Genomic DNA, 24,014 nt, shown 5'->3' on the forward strand with positions numbered 1-24,014 from the left:
CTAACTTCGGCATAGCGCGTTGCACGCATCGCCGACGATGTCGTGACGTAGCCTATTAAAAGAATGACGCACAACGATTCGAATCATAACTGCCATCGAAATGGAAGTGACAGCATCGCGGTCACACCTTGGCGATCTTGCCAGCGTATGCCGACCTAAGAAAAATGTGTCTAAAACGTTGGGGCACGTCAAATACGGTATGAGTAAGTTTGGTATACGTGAGTACAACGCTAAAGTACGCTATCATACGTCGTAGTAAGTAGAGTACGTCAAGAAATTTTAAACATGTTCAAAATTTTACGACGTACTCGGCGTATGACACACGTTCCGCATGCGATGGGGATAAGTTTTACACACGATATGTGGACGCTTACACACGTCCACAAAGGCTACTTATAAGCTACTCATAAGTCGAAACACGTCGCGGTAATGTCTTTATTTCGTGAAACTTATTTCTAACTTATGTTTGACGTGCTTTGAACCAATTCTTTACGTAGTCCCAACACACATCGACGTATGTAGACGTATTCCAATGACGTCTTCCGGTCGACAAAAAAAAATAAATTAACGTGTTTCTAGCTTACAACTGCCATATAAAGACGTGTTCCCAGCGGTTTTGGGAATTGGTATATAAAAATGCTGCTCATAAAAGGGGAACCCAACAGTGTTTTCGAGTCCTTTTTGAGTCGATGTCCATGTCAGCAGTAACAGTATCAGTATCAGTGTTAGTATGAGTATTAGTAGTAGTTTGTTCATGTTGGCAGTAGTAGGTGAGTGTGAGGGGGAGGGTGTGGGTTATGATGGATCGTCCTTGCGTCCGCGTGTCCATGGGTAGGTTCATAGGCTGCCGCTCAACGATTTAAATGGCTGCATCTCCATTATTGAAAGTCGACGCTTGCGCTCAACAATTGGATTTTTTTTACACTCAACGACTTTTAAACGGTACCACTCAGCTATTTTCATTGTTTACAATGAACGATTTAAATTGCTGTCACTCGCCTTTGTTTTTTGACGCTGGCGCTCGGAAATTTTAATCATTTCTATTGAACGTGTTAAATCGCTCAAACCCCACTATTGAAAGTAGACGCTTGCGCTCAACAATTGGATTTTTTTACACTCAACGACTTTTAAACGGTACCACTTTGCCATTTTCATTGTTTACAATGAACGATTTAAATTGCTGTCACTCGCCTTTGTTTTTTGACGCTGAGGTTTTGAAATTTGAAGCGTTTCTTCTGAACGTGTTAAAACGCTCAAACTCGACTATTTTAAATAGACGCTGCCGATGGACAATTGGAATAATAGCCAAGCTAGACATCGAAGTGTGAACATCCTCGTCATGCCGAAGAAAAGTTTGAAGAATGCTGCAAATAAGTGTCCTGGCCGTGGCCGTGGACGCTGACGCAAGGACGATCCATTATACCGACGTCTTCCAGCCTATGAGTAACTTAAAAGTAACGTCTGTCGACGTGTGGCAACGATCGCGTAACGTGCCAACAACACGTTAATCATAGGTTAGAAATAAGTTTCGGGTACGCTAAACATTACCTCGGCGTGTCTCAACTTATGATTAACTTACAAGTAGCATGTGTTGACGTCTGTCAACAATCGCAGACTGTGCATACAACTTGTGGCCAGCGTAGCGGAACGTGTGAGTCATACGCCGGCATACGTCGTGAAATTTCAAGCATGAAAAAATTAAAGGACAACCGAAAAGTACAACGTTTAAAGCCAACGTACAACGACGTATGGCAGTGTTTTTCAGCGTGCTCTCAATGTTATCAAAACTTACCCATAACGTATTCAACGTGTGCCAGCGTTTTAGAAAAAAAATTCAAAAATCGGCATACGTTGGCAAAAACGTCAAGGTGTGACCGGGCCTTTAGACAGAGGACGGACATCTTATGGCAGAACTGAGGGTAATTCAGGGGTAGCATGTGGTATTTAAAGGGATTATTCAGCCCATTATTTCAGGGATCGATTTCCTGATAAAATCTGGCAAGGCAAATGATGGCATCCTGGAAGCACAGATAAGATTTGTTTGAGATTATATAGATAAAGTAAAGCCACTACTGTTAAGGTACATGTTTAAAAAAACACTGGATCTCATGCTGATTCACCCTTTACAATCCAAACTAACTACAAAATATGTTGCTTTTTAAATTTATCTCCATGTCCCAGGAACTGCAATGGAACTTCATATGAACAGTTCCTCGTGTCTACAAATTCAGTGTGTCCATTGAGAGACATGTTCAGTAGATCTACAGTGATAGAATTACCTACATGTACAGCATATCTTTTCAGCATCGAACACATTGGACTCTTCAGGTTCGAAACCGACTGGAAGAGCAATAGAATTTGGGCAGTCGACACAGTCACATATTTCAATGCATTTCAGTCCTGCAAGCAGACGTGGGCACTTTGCAGCATCCTTGCAATTACCATCTTTACAAAAAGAGGTGTGTTACATCTCGGACTTCGGCGGGGGCAGAATCCTGTGTCAACATGATCATCTGCATGCCATTTTCACCCTGACTGTTGACTGTTTCATACCATTTCACCCTGACTGTTTCATCCACTGTTGCATGGTTCATCCAAATTTGGCTTTGGGATGTGACTGCTGCAACAGATACGGGTTTGGAATCTGGCTCTAAGAGCATGCTGTACGAATGCATCTTCCGTGGGAGGCAGTTGTGCAGCCGGTTCATCACTTGTCGTGGGCAAGCAAGTACCTTAAGTCATTTCGTGTTTGAGATCACCTTCCCTTACTACCATACAGCCGAAGTGCAAAGGTGCAAGCACTTTCCAACCACTTCTCCTGATCAGAGCCAGAGACATCACGAAGTCCAGCAACCAAATGTCCAGACTCGCATTGACTTTTTTTTTTTTTTTTTTTTGTATACCTTGGTCGAGGCTCGTATGAGAGCTAACACACAACTCACAGCAAGGAGGCATGAGACAAGAGGGGCGGGAGTGGAAGGGACAAAACAGTGGGGAACAGACACATTAGGTGAACTGTGGAAGGGAGAGGGATGGGGATGGGACGGGGAACATGGCGAAGAGAAGATGGACATTTCAGGGACTTTCAGGAAGGAAAGTAGGAGAAATGAAGGAAGTGGGCTTGGGTGGATTATCGGGGGTAGAAAAGATCGAGGATTTGGATGGGGGAAGATAAGAGGTGGTGGTGAACAGCTGTTTTGAAAGCCTGGAGGGAAGAATGGGAAAGAATAGAGTGAGGAAGTTTATTCCAAAGGCGGGAAAAAAGAGGAATGAAAGAGTGAAGATGAGCAGTGATTCGTGATTTTGGTAGTTTTACCAGAAGGGGGTTGTTGGCGGACCTTGAGCGCCCTGTGGAAATGTGGTGGGGACAAATCACAGAGAGAGCAGGGGGGCAAGGCTGGAGACGAGTCGGTAGAAGACAGAAAGACCACCGACCAACCTGCGGTGATTGAGTGAGAGGCCCAAAGAGTCAGCTTCATTGTGGGAGATGCCGATGATCTTAAATGCCCTGGTTTCGACAGCGTGAAGCCGAGAAAGGTGGGAGGCAGGAGCACCAGCCCAGAGGGGAGAGCAGTACTCCATCAGGCTACGGACAAAAGCTTTGTAAGTGGTCAGGAGCTCAAGAGGGCCGAGGAAGGACTTAGCACGACGGAGGATTCCCAGTCGGCGACTGGCTTTTGAGGCGAGGTTGGAAATGTGACTTTCCCAGGAAAGGTCATGGCAGATAGTGAGACCTAGAAGCTTGAAAGAAAAGACTTCTTCCAGAGGATTGTTGAGAAAGTGGATGAGGGGGTTTTGTAAACGGTCCTTTCGAAGAGACATAGTGAGAGTGTGAGATTTGTCTGGATTGAAAGACATGTTCCACGTGTTGGACCAGTTTGTGATTTTATCCAGATCTGCAGTGAGTGAAGAAGCTGCTGCTTGCCGGTCTGAGGGATGACAGATGGTACGGCAGAGGGTGGAGTCGTCGGCAAAGAGAAATAGAGGATTTTCCAGAGAGTCCAAGAGATCATTGATGAAAACCAGAAAAAGAACAGGGCCCAGAACGCTACCTTGAGGAACTCCAGCCTGCACAGGAAGAGGGGATGAAAGAACTCCATTTAGGGCCACACGTTGACTTGACAGTGTAGAGAATGCAGTTTTCTTCCCTATCCGGAAAAGTGCGCCAGTCGAATCACATCCCGTCAGTGCATGAACTGCAGGAAGGCATTGGAAAATATCACTGCCAAGGTTTTCAGCAATGGAATGTACAGGGATAAACCGTTGTGTTGTGGTGTATCTTCCACCATGGCCAGCGTGCATGAACACCTGCTCACTCAAAAGTCCTTGGTTCATATAATACAGGAGTATCACGAGTACATCAGCGTCATCGCTGCGAATGAAGGTCCTGGATACTTGGGAAGAGAAGCATATTGCGTGGAGAACCATCCTTGTATCAGCCTCTTATTGTGTACTGTAAAGATCCAGCAAAGACTCATGGCCAGTATTGGAAGCTTTCACCACTTCTTGACCGTTCTGAAACCCCCCTGCCACAACAATGGACTTGCCAGATGGAATTCTGTCCTGCCCATTTTCAGTCACATACTGACTGACAAATGCAACAACATCTGACTTGTTTCCTGGTCCCTTCAGAAACTGTCTGAAATGGGGGTACTGTCCTGTTGCCAAGGATGAGGTGTGTCTGTACGTCACTGGTCACTGAGCTGCCTCGACGTTCTCTTTCGCTGGCTTTTATGGATGATGTGTTGTCATATCTGTCAAATACTAATGTGACTGCATTGGCTCCAAAAACTTGGTTTTTCAGAATTCTGACCACCCTCTTGAGAAGTCATGATGCATTTGGACCCCAAGACCAAATGTCAGTGGAGTGTGTGTTGAGCACGAGAGGGAAATAATATTATGACATATGGCTCGTACTCAAAGTAAATCATTTCCTGTGCAACCTTCGGAGACACCAGATGCATCATCAAAATCATGTTTAGATGTACACCAGGAAATAAAATCTATTAACAGGTCGGGAAACAAAATATGATCTGCATTTCTCAATCTGTAACCGGTTACTCGGTTCATACTTACGCTACTGAAATGTGATGCCATTCACATTTTGGCGTATTATACCTGCAGCTCTGCGTGGAATTAAATGACTTTGAGTGCCAACCTCTTGTGCATCGTTTACCGGTCCAAATTCTACTTGCTCACTCACTTCGACACGTAATTCATGCACCCTTCTGAGTGCATCCCCAACAGTCACCATATTTGAACACTCAAAGTCAGAGTTCCCTGTTTGAGAAATAAACACGATCCTATCACCATCATGGCGTCTCGGTTTTTCAGCTTCAGCTTCGATGATAATTCTTGCCCTTGGTTATGTCCACTTGCTTGTAGGATCTCGACAAACCTGTTTTGTAACTCAGGCAACAATATTACTGACTTTTCGTGGGAAAATACCGGATGTTCCAGTTCCTTACACAGCTGGAGAAAGGCACGGTCATAAGTGAGGGGTTAATTCAGACAGTTTTACACGTTTTAGAAGTGGACAACCATCCTTTTCCATAACTGGACATTTATATTATTCATTTAAAACAGGTCTTGCTTTGTTCTACCACTGGGAGGGGTTACTCATTTTTAGGGCCTTTTTCGCTCGCCTGTTCGAAGAACCGAGAGCTATAGCGATACCCCCGGCGTGAGCATGAGCGTGAGCGTGAAAATGTTAATTTTTTTGTATTACGGAAAAACTCCTCCACGGATTTCAACGAAACTTGGTGGGGGGGGGGTTGGTGTGGTCCAAGGATCATGCCATTAGATTTTGGGCTTGGTCCCCCCCCCAAAAAAAATTGTTAGAGAATTTATTTTTTTTGCATTTCCACATGTTTTAAGTGATTTCCAACTCACTCCCCCCCAAAAAAAAATTGTTAGAGAAAAAAACTTTTGCAACTTTTTTTTTCAACAAAATTTCGATTTATTTTTTTTTACATTTCTACATGTTTTAAGTGATTTCTAACCCCCCCCAAAAAAAATTGTTAGAGACAAAAATTTTTTTATAGGAAATTTCTTCATGTTTTAAGTGATTTCCACCCCCCCAAAAAAAAAAATTGTTGGAGAAAAAAAAATGTTCTTGCAACTTTTTTTTGAACAAAATTTAGATTTTTTTTTGCATTTCTACACGTTTTAAGTGATTAGGATTTCGACGAAACTTCGTGGTGGGGTTAGGTATGGTCCAACGATCATGCCATTCGATTTTGGACTTGGTCCCCCCCCCCAAAAAAAATTGTTGGAGAAAATTTTTTTTTTTTGCATTTCTACATGTTTTAAGTGATTTCCAACCCCCCCCCAAATTGTTGGAGAAAAAAAATTTTGGGGGGGGGGACATGGGAAATTTTGGGGAATTTCTACATGTTTTGTGATTTTCAACCACCCCCCCCCCAAAAAAAAAATTGTTAGAGAATTATAAAAAATATTAATTATTAGACTCGTCTTTTAAAAACGATAAATGTATAAACAGGCGATCATTGAGTGGCTTTGACACCAACTCTGGTTCATGGGCTGGCCGCTGCACGACCAGCCTTGCCGGCTCCACTGATTCTCCCACTTCTTGCCCCTCATCCTACCTCTGCTCTTTACACTTCAATGTCTTCTACTTCAGTATCAGCTCCCCCTCTGTTGTCCCAAACTGTGTGGTGTTCTAACATCTGTGTTCTCCATTCTAACCTAACAGATATCTCACTCTCAATCGGTACACTCATCACCACAAACATGCTCCTTCCTTCCTCTCAGCACACGTCCCCCTCTTCCCAACCCCTCAAATCTTGTACCTCCCCCTCCCCGCTCCCTTCTTCACCATACCTCCACCAAATCGTCTCCCCTCCCTCTCAAAGCAACCTTCACACTCTTCCCCCCTCAAGCTTCTCAGGACAATGAATCACGTGCAGCATTTATTTATGAGAAGACTAAAACAGTTTGTGCACAAGTGAAAAAAAAGAGTATTTCAGTGTCCATACCTTTTTTATGTTCTCAACTTCATTAAAATAATGTTGCAAGATCCGTTCAGCGACACGGATTACTTCTGGCAAAATGCAAGGAATGTTCAGATGTTCAAATCTGAGACAACGAAGATTTCCCAATGGGAAGTACATTTCCAGTGATTACTCATTTGCAAAAAATAATAATGCCAGGAAACAAATGATACTCGCCAAGTTATAGTCCAACCAAACCAGTGTAGCATAAGAAAACAATCACGCGTCATCAAATCGGAGCATCATTGATCAATACATTCCTGGTCAATCACCGACCTTCGCAGCAAAAGTAGAGATTGTGAGGTTGAAATAATTTTCACAAAGAAAGACTTCATGAACTATTGAAGTTGGATCTACATGAGATGTAAAGAAAGAATGAATAAATTATTCCTTCAACGCTTCATAAAGGATAATTCCAAAATTGAATCCACATTTTCAATTTTAAAATGCTCCATTGTTCGTCGCAGAAGGGCACTCGGAAGAGTGCACACCTCCGCCAGGTAACGCCTGACCTCCGAGAACACACCGGGCCCAATACATGTTAGAAATATCGACCTATGGGTCGTTTTTGGCCCGATCTCTCAATGGTGAAGAATCACTTTAAAAATTAAATAATTCTTGTTTCCAGATTGGGATTCGGATCTTCACCAAAATTGAATCAATTCCTCCTTGTCGCCCAATGTGTCCAAGTTTCGTCCGAATGTGTCCACAACTTTTTGACATCTGTCCACAATCCCAACCCTGAAGCGTGCCGGAGGTGTCACACTTTCGTCATACCGGCTGCGATGACGAGTTCAATCAAGTCGCAACTTCTGGGAATGTGGGAAAAGAGAGAGAGTTGTAAAATAGGGGATCCTGAGTAATTTTTTTTTTTGGTATACACTATCGGGCTCGTATTAGAGCGAACACACAGAAACGTACAACAAGAGTAGAAGTAGACAAGAGAGGAGAGAGAGGGAAGGTAAAAAAACAGTGTGGAACAGAGACATGAGGAGGTCTGTGGAATGGAGAGGGATGGGGTGGTGTACACGGGGTGTACAAGATGGACACCACAGGGACTTTTAGGAAGGAAAGCAGGGAATTTGAAGGAGGTGTGTTTGGGGTGGATTGGTGGGGACGAAAAATATCATAGTTTTGGATGGGGGAAGATGAGATGGTGGTGAACAGCTGTTTTGAAGATCTGGGGGTGGAAGAGTCGAAATGAAGAGTGTGGGAGTTTGTTCCAAAGGTGGAGAAAAAAAAGAGAAATGAAAGAGTGAAGGTGAGCAGAAATTCTTGATTTTGGTAGTTTTACCAGAAGGGAGTTGCTGGCGGACATTGAGTTCCCCGCAGAAATATGGGAGGGACATATCGCAGACAGAGCCGGGGGGGGCAAGACCAGAGAGAAGACGGTAGAAGACAGAAAGATCACCGACCTGCCTGCGGTGAAAGAGTGAGAAACCCAAACACTCAGCCTCTTCACTGTAGATACCGATGATCCGAAATGTCATGGTGTCCACAAAGTGAAGCCGAGAAAGGTGAGAGACGCAAACACCAGCAAGAGAGGAGAGGAGTACTCCATCAGGCTGTGGATGAAAACTCTGTTTGTCGTCAGGAGCTCAGGTGCGCCGAGGAAGGACTTTGCACGACGGAGGATTCCCAGTCGGTGACTGGCTGTGGAGGCCAGGTTGGAAATGTGGCTTTCCCAGGAAAGATGATGGCAGATCGTGAAATCCAGAAGCTTGAAGAAAAGGACTTCTTCTCGAGGATTGTTGAGATCGGAGATGGTGTGGGTTTTCCAGACTGTCCTTTCAGAGACATCGTGAGGGTGTGAGATTTGTCCGGATTGAAAGACATGTTCCACGTGTTGGACCAGTTAGTGATTTTATCCAGATCTGCAGTGAGTGAAGAAGCTGCTGCTTGCCAGTCTGAGTGATGACAGATGGTACGGCAGAGGGTGGAGTCATCAGCAAAGAGATAAAGAGGATTTTACAGAGAATCAGAGAGAACATTGATGAAAACCAGAAAAAGAACAGGACCCACAACGCTGCCTTTAGGAACTCCAGCTTGGACAGGAAGAGGGGATGAGAGAACGCTATGAAGGACCACACGTTGGCTGCGACAGGAGAAGAAGTCTGTGAGCCATGAGTGGAGATGTACTTGGATACCATAGGAAGAGAGTTTGGTGAGCAGGGCAGGGTGCTTGGCCCTATCGAAGGAATGAGATATGTCTGGAGGAAGGAGAAGAGGAAGGATTTAATGTCTGAAGCGATGATGGATTCCATAACCTTGCTGATGATTGGGTGAAGGCTGATTGGTCTGTAGTTGCAGGGATCTGTTTTTGCACCTTTTTTATGCAGGGTGGTAATGTTTGCTGATTTCCAAGAAGATTCCAAATGACCTTGATCAAATGAGAAGGTGAATAGAACAGAGAGAGGGTGAGCAAGAGCAGAGGAGCAGGTTTTTAGGACACGTGGGCTGATGCCGTCTGGACCGGTTGCAGAATCTGAGTCGAGGTTTGACAACAAACTCTCCACCTTGTCAGGAGAAGCTCGCTGCAACTGGACGCGGAGTTTAGGCATTCAGCGTTGCATGTGCGGTGTCAGCTGTGCGGCCATTTGAGGTAAGGGAGGGGATGGAGGGGGAACATACACCAGAAACAGATTTGATTGGACCCCACCAGGATTTGGAGGAGTGAGACAGGTTTGAGAGTTGACTTGAGATTTGAAAGATGTTGTTTTCTGGCTCTCCTGAGGGTAGACACACACTTGTTCTGAGCTTCATGGAAGGAACTGAGATTCCCCTCAGTTGGGTTTGCTTTCCATGAGGCAAAGGCAACTTGTTAATAATACGTTAACACACAATGGCCCGTGAATTCCTGCTTTGTTTTCGATTGTATTTCGTCTTCGAAACCCCAGAAACAGCCTCCTGTCCAGCAAAATAACAAAATAAGCAAAGATTTCACGACAGAAAAATTTCTGCTCATATAAGGAAACACTTAGAATACAGTTCTCTTCCCTATTATTGTCATCTTTCTGTACATTTTCATCCAGACATCATTTTATGTCACTCTTTGGGATGCTCGACAACACCTTGTAAGATCCCAAATCACGTTGCTCACCTCCAGGTTGTGAATCTGCGTCGTGAAATCTCTGAAATCTCCGTCAAACGCTGTTATCCTGGGATCTAAAACATCATGTGGGCTCTTCTTTGCATTGAGACAAATGCTTTGAAACTTGGTTGCCAAGGAATCGATTCCTTCGATCGTTGATGCTGTCAATGGAGTGAAGCTCTCAATCTTTGCCAGCAATTCTTCAATCTGAGGACACATGATGCAAAATTACCCCAAACACACAATTTATTAACTTTTACTCTAATGACACAGTAATCATTAGTTGTTCTAATCAGTCAAGACCATCAAACATATTTTTTTCCTTTTATCTGTCTGAATGAGTGAACACAGTAATTCAATGCACGCATCCACTGAATATGCCTGGTGTTGGCTTACTGGTTAGGGTTATAGGATTCTGAGTTCAATTCCCCCTCTGCTGTTGAATTAATACGAGGTGGGGTTTACTCTGCCTGTCATCCTTCTGAGGTCGGTAAAATGAGTGCCAGCTTGCTGGTATCCTGTGTCGGAGTGGTGACCCGTCCAGGATTGTGCCCAATAGCCAAGGAGACTGCTGAGGCAGCAGCAATGCTCTACACAGAGTATGGTCTCAATGGATGGATGGATGGGTACACTTAGTGACTTCACACTGTTTCAATGCACACACATACAGGGTGACTACAGAGTAAGTTCATGCATTCTATTGCTTTGAACTCCCAAAATGCAACACACTAGCAGAACTGTGTGTCCGCACAGGGGGGTCATGAGGAATTAATTAATTAATTAATAGGGTTTTCAGATTTTTTCCAGCAGCAGTCATGTGACATCACCTCTGATTTATTCATTTATTTTTCCCATGTGTTCGCAAAATGAGTAATCAGATGTTTGAGTTGTTTGCCTGCCAGGATACCTCCAGTCACAGCAGATCAGCACTAAAAAAATGTATTTCATGGCAATGAACGCAAGAGGTACCTACTGATTGGGGAACCGGTTAAACTCTGCGAATACAGAAGCCCAGGACCTCCAGAGTCGATGCAAACTCAGCTCTGCCGGTTAGGGCAGTTTTTTGGAATTTTGCCATGGTGCAATCCATCCACCCATTGGGACCACACTCTACGCAGAGCGTTGGTGCTGCCGAAGCAGTCTCCTTGGCTGTTGGGCACAATCCTGGATGGGTCGCCACTCCGACACAGGACTCCACTCCGACATGGTGCAATCGATAGCTCACCAACCTTTCGAGAAGGACACCATGGGATATTTCACATCCACCAACAAAGGCTGGCAGACAGGATACCAGTTTCATGTCCATCAGAGGGATGTCACACAAATTGATGAATCATCCTGCCTGTGAAACACCAGGATTGCAGTTTCTAGCTGAGTCAGGATTCAAACCCAGGTGAGACAACTTGGAGGCAAAAGTGTGTTCCTCCAGGCCATCCTATCAGCCTCAATCACCCTGTAATCTCAATACATTGAAACACAACAGGTTTGATGTGAATGCAAACCCTTGATATGATAATGCTTCACATTTATAAGGGAGAAAGACCTAATTACTGCCGATTTTTATGCCCAACAGTGTTGTATAAAACTAAACTGACTGTTGGTGTTGTTTAATTTTTTTGAGGGTCCGGTTTTCAATGTTATGTTCGACAACTGTCTTCATCCTGTATCTGACGTGACATTCACAGAATCGTCCAATCGATTAAAACTGCAAACATGAGAAACTTGCCTTTTCCAACCTTGTGCAAAACGCCTGAAATTTTCCAAATATTTCCACTTCAGAGATTTCTAATGCATTCTCTCCATCCGGTTTCTGAAAACATTGAACTGCATCTTTGTAGACCTTGAAGAGATGTGTGCACACCTGTGCACGTCGACATAACTTGAATTTATACTCCAGACAAAACATGAAGCTTTTTCTCCCCAATCAAGACAAATGACATCACAGAAGTGTTTTTTTTTTAAACTGTCAGTAAAAAACAATACCTGCATCTTTTGGGTGAGTAATGGTACACTTTGTTCCCACACACCAATGGATCCACTGTCTGTGATATAAGCTTTGCTTGCGGTGACCATTTGGTTTGTAACCTGAAAAAAGTCTGTGATTATGAACTTTCAACTTCGGCAAATATTCATATAAAATGATTCATTTGTCCTGTGCAAACAACAAAAATTATCTCACACAATGCGGATTAATTACAGGAGGCTTCTTCTTTGCAAAATCACTGGATAAACTGATATTTGATAAACTTATATACAGGAAAATGAAATAGTTTGAGAAAGCAAACATCAGAGTGAATAACATTCAAAATGAGGTGTCTTGTTTGTTTGGTTGAAATGAACAGTGTCCTCCTATTCAATGGCTTTGACTGTCTCTATTAGCTTCATATATGTATATATACATACATATATATTGTTACGGCTGTGGAAATTCGCATTACACCATAAAGGGCCCGTAGGTGAGATATCTCGAAGTACATGTGTAGTTAGCCCAAACCCGTTGTATAGAGGGAATTTATGTGATTCATCCGCTTTGAGTTAGCCATTTCTTCTGTTCTATCTTTATTTTGAACCAACCACGTCTCAACCGCCATCACACAACAACCACGTCACCGCCACCATCTACGCTCCCACATCATCGCATCACCGCCATTCCCAAACGGCACCATAACCATCAAACCACCACCGAAAACCCTCCACCAACTTCACCTCTCTCCTTCTACGGCCATTCCCGCACCACCTGTGAACACTGAACGTCGGGCTGTCTCGGGCCCGTTCGGCGTTTGGAGCCGAACGCACAGAGCCGCGAGCGCAAATGGCAGCCTTTCCGAGGGGAAAATTCGGATCAAAAATGCTACACGCCCACTTCTCCTCCGTCCAATTAACGAGCACGGGGCGGCTTGGCCCCGCCTCCAAGCGTGTGCATGTGAAGTCCGTATATGCAAATTTTAGGATCAAGAGAGGTTCCCGCCCATTTTTGCCCGACCAATGGCTGACCGGGGGGGGTGGCGTGGCCCCGCCTCCAATCGCGTTCTGATCCTAAAATTTGCATATTGGCTGCTCCTGCCCGCCTATAAAAAGGCGAGCGCAAGGCGAATTGAGAGTCGGTCGGGTGAGGAGAGTGCGGAACTGAGAAGAGTTGCAGGAAGAGTTGAGTTCTGGAGTTGCCTGAAGAGGGTCGTCGAGAAGTGGCTGTTGGGGACGTGTTGCGTTGCGTTGGTGAAGTTGAGGCGAGTGAGAGGGGTGGAACTGCAGGCAAGGGATCTCGGGTCCGAGGCGAGAAGGACGGCGGTCGGCGACGAGGTTACGGTGTGGGGATCGCTCGTCTCGTCGCGGGACCCAAGCCAGCCAGCCACTCCCCTCCCCCAGGGCATCAACAATGTCCCTTTCCCCCACACTGAGATAGTACAAAAGGGGGCCCCATTCCCACCCCTCCCCCCCCACACGTGGTGCCAACGAAACCCGCCAAGGAGCACGGAGTCGGGGCACAGCCGCGCAGCCACATTTGGGGCTCGCCCGCCAACGCGTCACGAGGACGCGGGTAGGACCCCCCCCCCCCGGTCTCGCGGACCTGGCCGTTCCTCTAGGTCCCACGCACATTTGGCCTATGAGCCTGTCTGCCTCCTTGGCAATGAGGGTGGCTTCTTTTGTTTGCTTTTGTGTAAATGTGTGTTGGCGCCGTCTGTGAAGTAAAACTGTGTAAGTGTTGCCGTGTGTGCGCATAGTCGGTATTAACTCTACGTCGTTGTTGCTTTTATTGTTTTGGTTGCTTTATGTGCATTTTGACTGTATGGCTGTATATACCTGCTTTCCGTGTGCCGGGAAATAAATGTGCATTGTGTGAACTGTTTTCCCGTTTCGCTTCGTCTTTTCTCTAATTGAATCTCCATCCTGCTTCACGTAAAGGGTTCATAGTGGGTGCAAAATGCCCGGTAAATAACCTGAACCATCGAGGTCGACGATAACACCGCTCGGTTATCCCGATAGTACGGAACGGGCCACCCAAGCGGCTCGTGTCCGGAGTCGACCTGCGGCGAGGTACGATCGCCCGGTTTACCATCCGTGTGGGTACTTAGGCAGGTCGAGTTTGGCGAACAACCCTGTCCTACGCGGGTGGCCGATTGGCACGATTGTGGTGAGGTCGAAAGGCTCCAGGCAATAGTTCCCAGAGGGTCACGACTGAATTGTCCGTCCGGTGGGCGACGTGCCGCAATCCGAGTTACGTGGCCGTCTGCACGCCGGCGGGCGCGAATTCGCAATATATATATATATATATATATATGTATATGTATATATATATATATATATATATATATATATATATATATATATATATATATATATATATATAGATAGATAGATATACATATAGGTCCGTCAAAAAAGTAATGGAACTGACTTCACAGAAATTTTATTCCAAAAAATATATTGAAATCACAGCTTGTCTCCTTCAAAATAGTTTCCCTCCAGTCTCACACACTTGTCCATCCTCTTCTTCCACGCTTCGATGCACCACCGGAAGGCTTCTTCTGGAATATATATATATATATATATATATATATATATATATATATATATATATATATATATATATATATATATATATATATCTTCTTCTTCTTCTTCTTCTTCTTCTTCTTCTGCTTCTTCTTCTTCTGGAGCCTGGTGTTGGTGCAGTGGTTAGGGCAGTGGCTTGGGATCCAAAAGGTCCTGAGTTCAAGCCCCGTTGGGCCACTGAATTAATACACCAGGGAGTTGACTCAGCCTGTCATCCTTCCGAGGTCGGCGAAGTGAGTACCAGTGTTCTGGGCCGGTGTATACCCCGGTTAAAATAGGTTTACCATATCCGTGTGTCGTAAGAGGCGATCAGGGTTGCGTCAGGAAGGGCATCTGGCGTAAAACCTGTGCCAAATAACTATGCGGATCATACGGATGATCCGCTGTGGCGACCCCTAACGGGAGCAGCCGAAAGAAGAAGATATATATATATATATATATATATATATATATATATATATATATATATATATATATATACATACATACAGGTTATATATATATATATATATATATATATATATATATATATATATATATATATATATACAGGTTATATATATATATATACACAGTATCTCACAAAAGTGAGTACACCCTTTACAAAAATGTACATATTTTGTTGTAACTTTTTACTTTGATGGATTATAAACACAAGACTCAAAGACATGTTAGAGTAGGCATTCTGTGAAAAGGGGAGAGGGCAACAAAAGTGAGTACACCATATGTACTTTCTCACATTGAAGCGTTATTTTTTTCATTATTTTGGATGTCCACCATTGTTTTTGAGCACAGCAGCTATTGTACTCGGTATGGACTTGACCAGTGTTCCACATGTCTTTGTGGGATCCTGTTCCACTGCTTTGCAATGACTTCTCGAAGTTGCATGATCTTGGACACCTTTCGTCCCTCAACCTGACATTTCAGGATGCCCCGCAGGTGTTCTATCGGATTTAGATCAGGTGACATGCTTGGCCACTCCAACACATTTACCTTCGACTTCTTCAGAAAGGCAGTTGTATGCTTGGAACGATGCTTCGGATCGTGCTGAATCGTGCTGAAATTCAGCTCCTCTCCCAAATTTTCGCAGGGAACGTAACATCTTCTCCTTCAGGATGTCACAGTACATCGTAGAATCCATGTTTCCCTCGATGAACTTGAGCTCTCCAGTACCGGCAGCACTCATGCATCCCCAAACCATGACACCACCACCACCACCACGCTTGACAGTAGGGATAATGCACTTGTCTTGGTGCTGTTCCCCAGGTCGCCGCCAGACATGCTTCACTCCATCAGATCCAAACAAATTGATCTTCGTTTCATCAGACCAGAGGACATGTTGCCAATTGTCCAGGGGCTTGGATTGATGTGCTTCAGCAAACTGTTTGCGAGCTTTCTTGTGGCTCTGCTTCAGGAGAGGCTTCCGCCTTAGACGACGCCCATGCAACCCGATACGATGGAGTGTGCGACGTATGGTTTGCGCACTAACAGACTGGCCAGAAGCTGGAGAAATCTCTTCAGCAATCTTGGCAGCACTTTGTCATCTGTCTTGGAGGACTAGATTCTGAACTTGGCTTACTTTCAAAGAAGCACTGATCTTCTTGTGTCCTTTGGCCATCTTTATGTGGGGCAACAATTCGATCTTTGACATCTTTCGAGAGCTCTTTACCATGAGGAGCCATGCTGCTTTCTCAATGGCGATTGGTACAGTATTTCCGATGCAGTTATTTCTTCAGCAAGCAGATAGACAATTACTGCGTTGAGTACACTTCTTCACTTTTAACATACCAGGGATGTTGCAGCTCTATGGACATTGTGTGTATTGTTTGGTGCATATTTCTACCTTTAACAATCTTTGACTTAATTATGCAGAAAATGATGAAAATGGAAGCTGTTTTACCATGCATGACTTACTTGTTGTGCAGACAATAGCAGGGGTGCACTCACTTTTGTTGCCTCCTCTTTCAGAAATATTCGTAATATGCCACATTGTTTTTTTGGAATGGCAGTTTTGTGCCTGCATACATATTGCAGAATGTCGACTCTGTCATCAACTCTCAGCTTTTGTTTCCAGTACAGCTGCTTAAAAAGTTACACTGAATTATTTCCATATTTGTGAGGGGTGTACTCACTTTTGTGAGATACTGAAAAAAAAAAAAAAAATATATATATATATATATATATATATATATATATATATATATATATATATATATATAGATAGATATACACACACATATACACGTATATAATGATGAGCCAAAACATTATGACCACCTGCATAATATGCTTCTGGTCCTTGTGCCGCCAAAACAGTGCTCAGGCATGCTGAGTCCAAAACATTATGACCACCTTCTTCTACTGCCGAGGCATGGACTCTACAAGACCCCTGAAGGTGTCCTGTGGTATCTGGCACCAAAACATTAGCAGCAGATCCTTCAAGTCCTGTAAGTTGCGAGGTGGAGCCGCCTTGGATCGGACTTGTCGGTCCGGCACATCCCACAGATGCTCAATCTGATTGAGATCTGGAGAATTTAGAGGCCGGGGCAACACCGTGAACACCATTCCCGAACAATGTGTGCAGTGTGGCAGGGCGCATTATCCTGCTGAAAGAGGCCACTGCCATCAGGGATTACCATTGCCATGAAGGGTGTACCTGGTCTGCAACGATGTTTAGGTCGGTGACACGTGTCAAATTGACGTCCACATGAATGGCCAGACCCAGGGATTCTCAGCAGAACATTGCCCAGAGCATCACACTCCCTCCACCGGCTTGTCATCTTCCCACAGTGCATCCTGGTGCCATCTCTTCCCCAGGTAAACGGCACACACGTACACGGCCATCCATGTGATCGAAAAGAAAACGGGACTCATCGGACCAGGCGACCTTCTTCCACTGCTCCAAGGTCCAGTTCCGACGCTCGTGTGCCCATTGTAGGAGCTTTCGATTGTGGACAGGGGTCATCATGGGCACTCTGATGATGATGACACTTTCATGATGAGACAGTCATGCAAACCCTGTTCTGACGTCACAGACAGTTTGGTGGATCCTGGTTTCTTTTTTTCTTCATCAGAGTGAGGCTAATAATGGAAAAGTAAGATAGAACTGACATCGAGACAAACATGAAGGAAATGATCAAGCAAGAAAAGAGGAGAGTGAGGAGTGAAAGAAACACTGAAATTACCAAGTAAGATGGTTGGGTTAGGGAAGGTAAGTGGTGGTAATGAAGATGATGGGCCTGAAATGGGGATGACAAGAGATGGTTCTGGTTGGCCTCTGGTCTTGCTCCCGATACTCTCTCAGCCTACCCATCCTCTGAAGTTATTCATTCCCTTGCTTGTTGGGTCTTTCCAGGTGGCCCACTGCACCTGTTGCTTCACGTCAGTTTGTTGCCTTTTCCTCCATTTTTTTTTTCCAGTGATTTAGGGCTGGTGTTGGAGAGCTTGTACATAAATCACATGCTGGACAAAAACAAGAGTAAGAAAGCAAGGAAACAACTGTATCTGATCATTAAAAACATCCACACAGTTTATCACATTTCAACCAGGTACCCCTGCATCCATCAGGAGCCACACGCACAATGGGAATGTGTAACAGACCAACCAAAAGTATTCAATTAATTCGTGTCAAAAAGTTTTCATGCAAGGATATGTTGCACAGGACAATTTGAGAAATTTTTACAATCGGTGCTGTTTTGCTGTTTGAGCAAATAAAACAATGGCAACCACCGACGGCAAGAACAATGCACTTGTTTCCCCACTGTCCAACTATCAGTACATTGATGATGTTCACCCGGTTGCACCTGCTGGTTGCATCATCAACAGGGCACGGGTCTGATGCTGAGGAAGAGCTTCCACCGGCAAGTTATAGAAAAGGAAGCAGACATACCTTCATTAATAAGGTGGAAATCCTTTCGGATGACTTGTAGTACCGAGAAAAGTCATGTATCGCCTTTATTTGATTGACGAGGTTGTGGATCTCTTTTGTTATGGCCACCTGCAGAAACATACAGTGAGACATTGAAGCATAATTCACATTGAATAACTTCCCTCAAGTATATCAAGGTGTTGAAAACCAGAGAGTTGGTGTCAAAGCCACCCAATGCTCACCTGTTTGTGCATTTATCGTTTTTAAAAGACGAGTCCAATAATATTTTAATAAAGCATTGCAGTGAAGTCTGATCCAAATTATTTTAAAGCAATATATTTATTTGTATATTGTAATAAGTAAAAAAAAATAGTGTGGTAAATAAAAACATTAGAAAGGAAATAACTTGCACCAAAAACTTTAACATTTTCATGCTCACGCTGACGCTCACGCTCAGGCTGGGGGTATTGCTATAGCTCTCTGTTCTTCGAACAGGCGAGCTATAAAAGTAATATGAAGTGTTTTGACTTCACAAATATTGAGTCTCTGAAAAAGGTGCACCAACAAAATTTATTTCATTTGGAGTTCATTGCATCCCTAGTACACATATTAAATGAATGGCAAGCGTCTGCCTTCAACAGGCATGCATTGGGTGGCTTTGACACCATCTTAGGTTGAAATTAAAAAAAAAATTAAAATCATTTGTTAATTTCAACTTCACTACACCAATAGTATACCCCAAAGGAACCTCCATGCCAAATATCAGCATCCAAGTACACATATTAAATGAATGGCAAGATTCTAAATAACGCACCAAAAACTTTAACGTTGATGTGCTACAAAAAAGTTAAGTTCAAAACAGGTCACAAATTAAAAAAAAAATTTAAATCATTTTTTAATTTCAACTTCACGACACCAATAGTATACCCCAAAGGAACCTCCATGCCAAATATCAGCATCCCAGTACATATTAAATGAATGGCAAGCTTCGAAATAACTTGCACCAAAAAATTTAACGTTGATGTGCTCCAAAAAAGTTAAGTTCAAAACAGGTCAAAAATTTAAAACATTTGAAATTATTTTTTAATTTTAACTTAACGACATCAATAATATACCCCAAAGGAACCTCCATGCCAAATATCAGCATCCTCGTACACATATTAAATGAATGGCAAGCTTCAAAACAACTTGCACCAAAAACTTTAACATTTTCACAAAAAGTTCAGTTCACGCACGAAATTGCTCATCGCTCATGCCGGAACCTCCATGCTATCAGCATCCTAGTCTTAAATGAATGGCAAGCTTCTAAATAACTTGCACCAAAACTTTAACATTTTCAAAGCTCAAGCTCACGCTCACGCTTAGCTATACTCTGTTCTTGACAATATGTGACAATAATTCGATTAAAAAATTAGAAGGGCACTCGGTGGGGCCCATTCCTCCGCCCTGCAATGCCTGATCCATGAGAACATATCGGGCCCAACACATTTTTGAAATATTGTGCCGTATATCGTTTTAGCCCCAACTCTCAATGCTGAGAAAAAAATGAGTTAAAAATTAAATAATTCTCGAAAAAAGATCTGGATTTGGATCTTCACAAAAATCGAATCAGTTAGTCCTTGTCACACATCCAACATGTCCACCAAGTTTCGTCCGAATCCATCCATAACGTTTTGAGATGTTGTGCTCGATATCATTTTTGGCCAAATCTCTATGTTGAAGAATTAGTTAAATAATTCTCGTATCCGGATCCGGATTCGGATCTTCACCAAAATTAAACCTTGCTGTCCTTGGCCGGTCAACGACACACGCACAAAATTTCAGAACGATTGCTTGAAAACTGTGCCCAAAAATCGTGTGACAAACAAACGCTACAAACGTCAAACGCGACAGACCAACATACTTGGGGAAAAAAAATACAAAATTCGCTGAGTTATAACAACTTCGACTGACCAATAAACTTGAAAAATCTTCGTTATTTCATGTTTGACCTCCAGATGTTATTTCACAACTGATTCAACATGCCTCAAGTGTTGTAACGAGAATGGATGCTGCGGGTTGAGGTGTTAAGTAGTTGATTCGTTGAACCACAATTTGGATGTTTCGTGTAGTTATTATTGTAAATCCCATTTTAGATCTGCCAACGTACACTCGTGTTCAAAACCTTTGTCTGCACTCCATCCCTTTGGGTTTTTCAATTTAAAATGTGATTATTCCTCATTTATTTTGTTGATTAATACCATGATCCCCTTTCTACTCACTGGTCTCACCACTCACGGCTCTCGAGCCAAATGGAGTATGCGTTCTCTTGAAATCGGGCCAATCAACAGTGCACTCGAGCCACGTGACCAATGAGCATTCCTGATGACGTCAAGACAGGAAATGTTTTGAACTGGGTTTTTGGGTGAGAGCCGGTCGTCTAACCGGGAATCCCGAGAGCGAGGTCCACATCAGAGCTGTTGAGCAGGGAATCTCGAGAGCGAGGTCTGCGTTCGGGCAGTTGAGGCAGGAATCCTGAGAGTGATGTCCGTGGCAGAGCAGTTGTGCCAGGACCTTCACAGGGTCAGAAGTGTGTGTGAAGGTTATCTCATTCTCTTAACAGAACTCCAAAGCGGGACTCCATACCGGAGCATCGCTGGGGGTTATTTAGGCCACCCCAGCGAAAGGAGGAACCGGTCCCATGATCTTCGGGACACCAGTGGCAATTTCTCCCAGACTGGCAGGAGATCCAGATCACAGTTCAGTGTGCGTGGGGAAATAGCTGTCTGCTTGCCCCACAGTGTCTCGGCAAGAGTGCACCACTTGGCTCGAGCACACCGAAACCACCCCGTTATCCCCCCACGAGGACACCACCCCCCCCTCTTCCCCACATCGTCTCACCCTTTTCTCCTTCTGTGTGTCTGACTACCTCTCAATTGAGTCCGTGTCAATTACGGTAGAGTATAAGGTAGGCAAAACCAAAATCGTTGTCGGTGATACACGTGATTTATTTTCTGATGGAGATCGCTTCTTATTGTTCTTCTTCACATTCATATTTGTTGTGACCTCCACCACCGAAGTTGGAAGCCGGTTACGTTGCACCGCTGTTTGTCTGTCTGTCTGTCTATGAGCAGGATAACTCAAAAAGTTATGCAAGGATTCGGACAAAACTTTCTGTACAGGTTGGGTGTGTGACAACAACTAATTGGTTCAATATTTGTGAAGATCCGATCCGGCCATTCAGTGGGACACAAAGCAGTTCACACTTCGCAAGACGGGGAGAGTTAACTCCATCATCACGAGGTTCGAGTTCGGTTAGGATTGGCTGGGTGCGAGTTGCAGTATCTTACTTATCGATATGCAAGTGACCATAGAATATCGATTCTTTCATGATTATAAATCATTGGCATGACAAATGATGACGAAGAAAACTTACAGGATCGCTGCTGTAAAGAGGTTGACAGACTCTTTCGAGTGTAGATAAATGTGCCACGTTGTCTTTTGCCTCATTCGCAGCATCTGTGATCTTGCCGTCCATTTCTCTCCATTTCTGGGAAATATAAAGCACATATCCTGGTTTAAAAATCGATGAAATGACATCAATTAAAGAGTTAATAGCAGCGTAATCATCACTGCGCTGTTGCTGAGCAAACAACTCCATTCATCTCTCCCCTGGGACAAGATATCTGCATAATTAATTAATTAACAAAGTCATGACTGCATATTGTCGTGTCCGGGTGGTTTAACCTATCCGGACGGATAGCTGAACGATTTCCCTTGGAGGCTTGCAGCCCAGATTCTCAGAGATGATGGTGCGCGCAGGAAGGATAGGACGGCAAGGACGGAGCAGACGGAAGCAAAGCACAATGGGGTTTATCGTGAACCCATGACAAATAGACAGACGCAAGCAACTTCAATAAATATGGGGTTTAATGAAAATAAATCAAATATTTACAATGGCAATCACATGGTGGGAGAAATTATCCTTAAACCATACCTAATTAACACAGCACCACCCCCCGTGTAGTGACGCGTCACACTTCAGCTCACAGTTTCCCGACCTAATTTACATCGAGATGTCTCCTACACGTCCACAGACCAAGCAACTCTATACATTCCTAACTTTCCTTTGAAATTCCTCCATCTAACCCACAAACATAACAATATGAACATTCTGGATATTAAAAGTGGCCGGATAATCTCAGCTCATCAGCACTGATGACATTTAAGATCAATATTGGTGAGAAGTGGAAAGCTACGGCGTTGCTTACAGAGAAACACAGAATAATTCTGGCCAACAGAGTTGCAGAATTTAAAACACCGGTCACTTTTACAGATACCTTGATGAGCTTAGAGCGTGCTGCAAGGAGGACGTTCAAAACGGTGCGGCAATCCGTCCCTTCAACTTGCTGTATAATCGAGTTCAACTTCACCGACATGAACCTTCAATACTCCAGCTCCGTCAACGGGCCAGCGTTATCTGCTTCCTTCCGGACATGTTCGCTCTCCGTCAACACCTGTGAAGCAAGATAGAATATCAGATCTCATATTTATGAAGTTAAATAGATTTTTCCACATGATGGAAGACAACAAGCCTCATGAGTACCTTCAATACATCATCAAGATAGATAGAATCACAAAATAATGGCAAAAAGTTAATCAGGGAAAGGTTTTTTTAACATCACCGGTGTCGATGTGTTCTATTATCATCATCGGTCATATGAACAAAATCATTGTTAAAATAGGGATTTATTTCAAAAAAAAATCTCATCAAAAGCATCTGCCTTACCTGATATATCTGTTGATGCCAAATCAACAAGATGCCTTCAAATTCAGGCAGCAACTGAGGATCATGAGCAGCAGCCGTAATATCATCGAAGGATTGAAATCGGTTCAGGTCTATTGCGCTTGGCCTTTGCAATTCCGGAACACCTTCAATGCTTCGGACAGCGCCTGGAAAAGTAAATGTGGGTCGGTCAAAGCCAGAGCAGTTTCCTGGCCAAGGAATTAGGTCACCGGTGCTTCGTTTTCAAAATCAAAGGAAAATACTATCAAACTTTTACAGTCATTGCGGAAGGGTGGAAATGTACAAATATAAACTCTTCAAATATGTGGTGGTTTCCAAAAGCTTCGAGGAGAGAAATCATGCCCAGCTTTCGGACTTCGCTCAGCCGGTAATGGTGGTTGAAAGTGGTTGTTGTTTCCTCTGCCACTGAAGGTGGACGGAGATGATGTTTGGCTGTCTGTGAGCAGTCCGTCTCTGGCTGTCTGTGAGCAGGATGTCTCAAACAGTTACGGACAATTTTTTACGAAACTTGGTGGACAGGTTTTGGCATGTGCCGAGGACAAATTGATATGATTTTGGTGAAGATTACACATCCAGACAGAAGAATTTTTAAAGTGATTCTTCACAAATTGAGAGATAGCTCGGCCGCCAAAAAACTATATAAAGCACGATATTTCAAAAATTGTGGACGGGTCACGAGAAAACTTGGTGGATGAGTTAGAT

The 24,014-nt window shown here is 43.7% G+C and overlaps 1 protein-coding gene across 1 annotated transcript in view; it reads right to left on the minus strand.

Moving 5' to 3' along the window:
- LOC147006576 (dynein axonemal heavy chain 8-like) overlaps positions 1-23,526 on the minus strand; it is a gene marked incomplete at its 5' end in the record, with an annotated part of 164,610 nt that extends 141,084 nt beyond the window's left edge. The window contains 9 exon segments of the mRNA XM_085868499.1: positions 6,999-7,098; positions 7,290-7,366; positions 10,114-10,311; positions 11,831-11,965; positions 12,088-12,189; positions 18,548-18,655; positions 21,942-22,055; positions 22,846-23,022; positions 23,295-23,526. Of these exon segments, the coding sequence (XP_085724625.1) occupies positions 6,999-7,098; positions 7,290-7,366; positions 10,114-10,311; positions 11,831-11,965; positions 12,088-12,189; positions 18,548-18,655; positions 21,942-22,055; positions 22,846-23,022; positions 23,295-23,526 (1,243 nt within the window).
- Positions 23,527-24,014: the final 488 nt, after the last annotated feature.

The sequence above is a fragment of the Eptatretus burgeri genome, unplaced genomic scaffold (assembly GCF_056783735.1).
Source record: "Eptatretus burgeri isolate ZD-2024b unplaced genomic scaffold, Ebu_testis_v1 Ebu_testis_scaffold_3164, whole genome shotgun sequence".
Taxonomy (NCBI): Eukaryota; Metazoa; Chordata; class Myxini; order Myxiniformes; family Myxinidae; genus Eptatretus; species Eptatretus burgeri.